Source organism: Salvelinus sp. IW2-2015, linkage group LG23, assembly GCF_002910315.2.
Source record: "Salvelinus sp. IW2-2015 linkage group LG23, ASM291031v2, whole genome shotgun sequence".
In the NCBI taxonomy this organism is placed as follows: domain Eukaryota; kingdom Metazoa; phylum Chordata; class Actinopteri; order Salmoniformes; family Salmonidae; genus Salvelinus; species Salvelinus sp. IW2-2015.
Window position 1 is genome coordinate 27,844,969 of NC_036863.1, and position 8,797 is coordinate 27,853,765.

At 37.2% G+C, this 8,797-nt stretch overlaps 1 protein-coding gene across 1 annotated transcript; it reads left to right on the plus strand.

The window, feature by feature from the left end:
* The first annotated feature begins 5,675 nt into the window (after positions 1-5,675).
* On the plus strand, positions 5,676-7,005 carry LOC111950039 (olfactory receptor 1496-like). The gene has a single exon (XM_023967370.2). It carries the CDS (start codon positions 5,676-5,678, stop codon positions 6,615-6,617), a length of 942 nt encoding a protein of 313 aa, XP_023823138.1. The 3' UTR covers positions 6,618-7,005.
* The last annotated feature ends 1,792 nt before the right edge of the window (positions 7,006-8,797 follow it).

Consider the following 8,797-nt stretch of genomic DNA (forward strand, 5'->3'; position numbering starts at 1 on the left):
CAACAGCCACCCAAGCCAAGGAATGTTCTCTCTGCTACCACATGCAAGCGGACAGTGCACCAAGTCTGGACCAACACTACCCTGAACAAGCTTCTACCACTATGTCAGAAAAGACATAACAAGACTGCTAAACAAGACCGCAAAATATCTAATCAAATGGCCACCCAGATACTGCATTGACCATTTTTTGCACAAAACTTTGCACTGACTCTATGCACACACACTGGACTCTACCCACACACTCACCATACATACACTGACACCACAACACACATATACACACCACACACTACATACGTCCACACACACATGCGTGCGCACACATGCATACTGATGCCACAAACACGCTCCCACACACACCAGAATAACAGCTGCGCAACTGTCTATTATCTATCCTGTTGCCTAGTCACGTTATTCCTACCTACACTGTACATAGCTACTCACACAATAACATAGCGCACACATGCATACTGATGCACAAACACACTCACACCAACCACATATAGTGCTGCTACTGTCTATTACTATCCTGTTGCCTAGTCACGTTATCCCTACCAACATGTACATAGCTACGTACCTTATTACCTTATACCCCTGCACATTGACTCGGTACTGGTACTCCCTGCTATATAGCCATTGTATTGTTGACTCATTATTGTAATCATTATTCCCTGGTGTATTTATTCCTCGTTTTATTTTTTGATCTTTATCTTTAACTCTGCATTGATGGAAAGACTGTAAGGAAGCATTTTACTGTTAGTCTACAAACTGTTGTTTACAAAGCATATGACAAATACATTTGATTTGATTTCCCTAGTAATTGACACATGACGTATGGACAGTGTGTCATTATGAAGAGAATGTAACTTTAGAGTTACAGTTACTAACTTTCAACTATAGATGTTGCTATCAATTTTGGATATTCTGACGTTGTGTACATTCTGGAGGGTTCTCAGTACCTTCTGATATCGCTGACAACTGCAAGTGGATAAACATGTTATCAGAGGTCATTATCCACTTGATACTTTCATCCCCTGGAAAGCAATAAAAAACCACACACTGATGAGACCTAAAGGACACTGCGACCAAATGGTGCACTCTGTGGCCAGTGTCTGGAGGATAGGGTGAAGCAGATTGAGAGCAGCGCCAGTAAATACCTGCCCGTCAGACAACACTGATGTAACTCTGATGGAACTGGATGAAAGAGAAGAGCCATGTACCCAATGTGGCCATGCGAACAATGGCAATCCACGTTTGAGGGGTTAAAATTACTGTAGGCCTATATCGCTTTTGACCTCTGTATATAGCATTACTTTCCTGGCTAGGGCCTTATTGTAATGAGAGCTTAGGTCAAATCAAATCAAATTTTATTTGTTCAAATGCGCTGAATACAGCAGGTGTAGACCTTACAGTGAAATTGCTTACTTTACAAGCCTTAACAATGCAGTTTAAGAAAATACTTTAAAAAAGGAAGGGATAAAAAACTAATAATTAAAGAGCAGCAGTAAATAACAATAGTGGGGCTATATACAGGGTACCGGTACAGAGGCAATGTGTCAATGTGCGGGGCACGGTTTGAGTAATTGAGATAATTATGACATGCAGGTAGGGTTATTAAATTGGCTATGCATAGATAATAACAGAGAGTAGCAGCAGCTTATGAGGGGGGGGGGGGCAAATAGTCTGGGTAGCCATTGATTAGCTATTCAGGAGTCTTATGGCTTGAATGTAGTAGCTGTTTAGAAGCCTCTTGGACCTAGACTTGGCGCTCTGGTACCGCTTGCTGTGCGGTAGCAGAGAGAACAGTCTATGACTAGGGTGGCTGGAGTCTTTGACCATTTTTAGGGCCTTCCTCTGACACCGCCTAGTATAGAGGTCCTGGGTGGCAGGAAGCTTGGACCCGGTGATGTACTGAGCCGTCAACATTGTGTTTTTGAAATTTACAACATACAGTCTGTTGAACAAAGAGTGAGTGAGGATGAAATGTTTTTCAATGAATGAGGAAAATATATTCAAAGTATACTTCATTCAGACTGAAATTTTATTGCAATAAGGCCAGATTCAAAAGCACAAAAATAAAAAATAAAGTTGCTGGTTGGTCCATGTTATCACTATCCGTGTGTTAGGGCAGTAAATATCATAGCGAAAATGCTTCGTTTTCAGGGGATTTTTACTTAAAGTCCCACTCCAGCAATTATTTTTACTTTTCCAGTTAAAAAACGACATTCCAAATATAAATACAGTAAAGTACACACACTCAACGGTCACATTTTTTTTAAGCAAAATTTTGTTTCGACACAACTGCGAAAATTAAGCGTTTGGCAATTCAAGGAGTTGGTCTGATCGTGTACTCCCCCTTGCTTGCGGGAACAATAGAGGAGCAATTGAGGACAAAAGAGAAAAGACCCACACCCACTTGTGCCATGTCAGAGGACACCTGGACTACCTATTGAGCCTTTTGTTAAGTAAATGAGGTAATAAATTAGGTTCTACAGAGGCTGGAGGGGATCTTTAAGTGTTTTATATGGTGTGTGTGTGCGCGCTGTTTTTTATAGTTCTTCGGAAGAATACTTGCAATACTTGGCTCCCATAAGAATATAGATGAATTGCCCTGACCTAGGGTGTTGTTTTTTCATCCAAACTGAATACATTTTCTCCCCCCAAAATTGACCTGTTATGTTTGTTAGCCAATTATTTAAATCTTTGAGCTGCATTCTGTGTATTAAATGTGCTATGCATATAAATTAATTGTTATAATTATTATTATTATAAAATCCTGGACATTTCTAAATAACCAGCAACCAAACCTATAAACAGTTTGGATCAAACGACAACACCCTTGTTAAGTCAAACATAAGATAAAACTTTTAAAAAACGAACTATCCCTTTAATGGCAGGGCCCTAACCAACAAAAGTATTGCTCACTGTGTGTGATCCTGTACCAAGATGTTTTTCTCATGAAATAAATAAATTGATCAATTCAAATGCAATTCATTTGTGCAGTTAAGCATATTTTTCACTATATGTCACTACTATATTTGACATTGTTTCAGAAAGTGTTATTGACACGGTGTRTCTAGGAACACACAGATTACAGCTAGTGTCCTGTGGGATTGGAATAATCAACATCAGTAAAATATGTTGCACAAATAACTGACGTCATGTTTTTACATGTCTTAACAAAAAGACACTTGATGCAACATTTTCATTCACTTCTGCCAACCTGGGGAGGTGTAACACTGGCAGTGTTGGCTTGAGAGGGACATTTAATAATTTTTTTATTTAACCTTTATTTAACTCTCAGACTCTCAGAAACAGGTAAATCATGCACACACTGCATTTTYGTTTTCTGAATAACTCTTAATTTATGGTTTCTCCTTTAATTATTTTCTTTAAAATGTGTTTATTGTATACATTTGTTTCCTTGTTTTGAATTATTTCCTGTTGAGTTATTATTGTTTAATTCAATAACTAGGGATCACTGGAGCTAAGTTGTTTGAAGGTACAATGATATTTTAGAAATAGTGTATTTATAAAGGTTAGTTAAAGCCATTTTATTAGTTCATTATCAAATCATTTCTGTGTAACATTTAAGTACCTTACTGTGATTGTTTTCAATGCTGAAACTGAAAACGAGCTGTTATTGGCAGAGCGGTTTGGAATTCTCTTTCTTATTGGTCTACATGGGACGGCAGGTAGGCTAGAGGTTAGAGCGTTGGACTAGTAACTGAAAGGTTGCAACATCAAATCCCCGAGCTGACAAGGTAAAAATCTGTTGTTCTACCCCTGAACAAAGCAGTTAACCCACTGTTCYTAGGCCATCATTGAAAATAAAASTTTGTTCTTAACTGMCTTGCCTTGTTAAATAAAGATTAAAAATAACTAATTTGGCCAAAACTCCATCCCACCAAAACAGGTAGAAATTTCAGGTGGTCTTTTCAAACAGTTCGTACACTAAAAGGGTATTATCATAATTTTCACAATTTCACAGAATTATTCCGACCTCATAGTGTGGAAATATATGTAAAAACACAGGTAATTACATTTTTGACCGCAACAGGCMTTTAACAATTCTCTATCCATTTTGAATAATGACATGCACTTCCTTCTCAGAGGTAATTGTTCCCTGACGTCCCTGCTAGTCGGAACATGGGAGAACCTTAATGCTTTTAATTAAACCAATCAAATGACCACATTCATACAATGGATAAGAGATTAATGTAGATCATATTTACTAAGTGTTTGCACTAGGTGGAATTTAAAGGTTGTTGAGAATAATAAGTCATTTCGATGAAGAATAAATTAAGACAATTTCACGTTTTATCTTATTTATGTGTGTTTTACCTCTTGAAAAACCAGGTAGTACCCACAAAACACCAGGTAGTACCCACAGCACACCAGTCTCAAAGTCAACAGTGCACTGTGCACTAACAGTGCACAAATTGGTGCACTGTTAGATGCACTATTGTAAAGTGGCTGTTCCACTGGATGTCATAAGGTGAATGCACCAATTTGTAAGTCGCTCTGGATAAGAGCGTCTGCTAAATGACTTAAATGTAAATGTAAACAGTGAAGAGGTGACTCCGGGATGCTGGCCTTCTAGGCAGAGTTCCTCTGTCCGTGTCTGTGTTCTTTTGCCCATCTTAATCTTTTCTTTTTATTGGCCAGCCTGAGGTATGGCTTTTTCTTTGCAACTCTGCCTAGAAGGCCAGCATCTCRAAGTCGCCTCTTCACTGTTGACATTGAGACTGGTGTTTTGCGGGTACTATTTAATGAAGCTGCCAGTTGAGGACTTGTGAGGTGTATGTTTCTCAAACTAGACACTCTAATGTACTTGTTCTCTTGCTCAGTTGTGCAGTTGTGCCAGGGCCTCCCACTCCTCTTTCTATTCTGGTTAGAGCAAGTTTGCGCTGTTCTGTGAAGGGAGTAGTACACAGCATTATACGAAATCTTCAGTTTCTTGGCAATTTCTCACATGGAATAGCCTTCATTTCCCARAACAAGAATAGAATGATGAGTTTCAGAAGAAAGTTCTTTGTTTCTGGCCATTTTGAGCCTGTAATTGAACCCACAAATGCTGATGCTCCAGATACTCAACTAGTCTAAAGAAGGCCAGTTTTATTSCTTCTTTAATCAGAACAACAGTTTTCAGCTGTGCCAACATAATTGCAAAAGGGTTTTCTAATGATCAATTAGCCTTTTAAAATTATCAACTTGGACTAGCTAACACAACATGCCATTGGAACACAGGAGGGATGGTTGCTGATAATGAGCCTCTGTATGCTTATGTAGATATTCCATAAAAAATCTGCAGTTTCCTGCTACAATAGTCATTTACAAAATTAACAATGTCTACACTGTATTTCTGATCAATTTGATGTTATTTTAAGGGACAAAAAAATTGCTTTTCTTTCAAAAACMAGGACATTTCTTAGTGACCCCAAACTTTTGAGGTAGCTTATGTAAAATTAGATATTTCTGTATTTCATTTTCTATACATTTGCAMAAARAAWTGTCATAATAGAGTGGGTAGATAGGTGASAATAAAATATACTTMATCCRTTTTGAATTCAGGATGTAACAAAATGTGTAATAMGTCAAGGGGTATGAATACTTTCTGAAGGCAGAGTTGTATAAAGGCAATGTTTCTTGTCTTTTCAGAATTCAAGACAAAYATGGACAACACATCTGTAACAGTATTTACCATGACTGCGTATGCTGTAATGGAAAAAAACAAGTACCTGCAGTTTTCTATATTTATGTTGTTGTATATTTTGATAATCTCTTTCAATTTTCTGCTGATTGCTGTGATATGCTGTCAGAGAGCTCTGCATCAACCCATGTATGTGTTCATATGTAACTTAGCTGCTAACGGACTATATGGCAGCACTGGATTTCTTCCCTCTACTCTGATTCTACTTTTGTCTGAGACATATGAGATATCATTGCCGTGGTGTCTAATACAAATCTATTGGGTACATACATATGCAGCGGTTGAATTTCATATTTTGGCTGTCATGGGATATGACCGGTATGTTGCCATCTGTTATCCACTACATTATCACAGCATCATGTCTATTCCCAAGATTTGTAAACTTATTGCATTGGCATGGCTATATCCTTTTTCTCTCTTTCTGATGTACTTCTGCTTGACTTTGAGGTTGAAGTTTTGTGGGAGGTTCATACATTTTAAATTGTTTTGTGTCAATTTTGAATTGGTCAAAAATGCGTGTTCTCCCACATCTTACCATAGTATTGTAGGACTTGTGCTAATAGCTTTCATTATGATCCCCCAGCTCCTCATGATTATATTCTCATATGCACACATTTTCAGGGTCTGTCTGAAATCCTCAAAAGAATCTCAGGTCAAAGCACTGAAAACGTGCTTCCCTCATTTACTTTCAGTAATAAACTACTCTATTGGAGGKTTTTTTGAAATTGCTCAAAGTAGATTTGACATGAGTGGGACATCTTTTAAGTTTCGGATCATCATGTCACTATACTATACATTGCTTACACCATTGATAAACCCTGCAATTTACGGAATGGCCAATCAAACCATCAGAATGCACATCTTAAAAATATACCGTGCGTCTAACAGGCTGGCCTCCTGTTAAAAATGGGTTAAACACAGTTCTAGTCCTGTAGACAAAGTTTTCATAATGAATAATGAATAAATTGTTGACGTAAAAGCAATGTCACCGAAAAACTGCAACGTGCAATTATGGCAAGATGTACATGAAACAGATACTGTTTGTAAATGTCTCATCAAGATGTACATGAAACAGATACTGTTTGTAAATGTCTCATCAAGATGTGGGTGGAGGGTGTCGAGCTTTACATGAACCCCACTATAACAGAATTTAATAGGAAATGTACACTTCACATTTGTGAATATACTTTTCAAAACCACCATGTAGACCTACAATTATGCTGTAAACTTTATTTTAGTTCTAAAGTCACTATAAATAAAGTGTATGAAAACAATGAAAAGCATCTGTAATCTACAACACTGTATATTTTCATGTTATCATCATTATTTGTATGATTACTTAGAACTATTTCTGCTACTGTCAGTCCTATCTCAGAGAGCTGCCCTTCATCTCTGTTGATYTTTTGTTTAGCTATAATCATTTATGTATGTATCTAAACACACAATTGGTCAAAAAAAGGCTCCATGTGGGTTATCTTAGTCAAGTCTAGGTTTTATATTTAATATCTTATACAGCATATAGCTGCATCAGTCACCAGACTACATTTTAATTTGAGGCCCACTGTACATAGAGAATGAGACAGAATAAGTCMAAATTTGTTAAGTGATGAACAATAATTGTAACTTATATATATTTCATGAATTTCTCTTGTCAATTTAATAATAAAAATGAAAAGTACAAGATTAAACCACTGTGTTTTTTGGGTGTGATTTCCTTTATTYTGGAAATATCAATCATCAACCTAAATCATGGTATCTACAGTATGTATAAACGAATACAAGAGTTTGTAATGATCAACAKGGAAAATATAGACTGGCTGTAATCCATCATTTCTGAAAGTTTTACTTTGCTTGACAAATGRCTGATGTTAGTAATGATGATTGGGAGCCCTTGCATTGATGTGCTATTCACATTGGCCCCAATTCCAACCCAGGGTAAGCACACGCAAATGGAAAGTAATTCCATTTTATGTACTTTTATCTCTATGCATATTCTGACCTTGAATTTAAGCATGAGAATAGCATGCTATTCACCCATTGGCTCAGGGTGGAGATCTAAGAAATGAAGGTGTGGCGGAGGTGTCTACAGATTAACCCTATTCTGACCTTGACTTCATTCCCTCATAATCCCACCACCTTTATGCGCCAAGAAACCATGAATAAGGTCGAGCAAACCTGACGGTTTCTCAGTAGGGAAAGCATCTACTTTCTTTTTTCTGACAGAAATAATATCATTCTCCATGCACTGTAATTTATAAATGGATARGAGAAATATAAAAGAGCTAGGAAAATAAGTAGTCCGTTAGGAGAAGGGGATTGTGAATAGACAGCAATTGTTTTAGATTGTTTTTCCTTAGGAACCATGTAGACAAATGTGAAACTAGCCATATGGAAGCAAACTGAAAATTATATAAACATGACCCGTGTGGCATCCCCTTTTCCACAGTGAAATAGGCTAGAATATACAGCTGTGSCGTTATTCAACATTTTAATTGTGTTYCCTCGTAATTTGYATGGATGAAWTTTGAACACCCAAGTTATCGGCTTCTGTAGGGCTGAACMKGCCGAGTTGATGTATGTTTTAATTATAGCCTATGCTTGGGCTTTTCTCAGTTTTATTTTAAATTGTGTATAATGTCATATATTAGCCACTATCGGGAGCCACCGTCAGTAATACACACATACATTTATAACTGTTACTTTAGTGTTAGTTTTCTTCWATTTGTAGTTTACATTTTGCATCATTCCATTCTGTTTACCTTTCTTTCCTCTGTCACGTCCGTGTAGTTGTTCCTGAGGGTTGCTAGCATTAGTGGATCATTTTAGGCTAACGTTGTGCAGTAATTTGGGACATGTAGTCTATTTGAATCATTATGGAACTCAGACCAGGTAGCAGTTTAAACCTGGAGCCTAACGCACGGTTCACAATGACTGGACCATTGTCGTACAGTTCCATGATTAGTGAGGATTTAGGGTACATTTATAGGACTATTGTTCAACCCCTATTGTACACTTTTTTCCACCATCCAATATTTWATGTATTTCAGGATGAATCAAACCACTGTATTTTTTATTCATCAATAT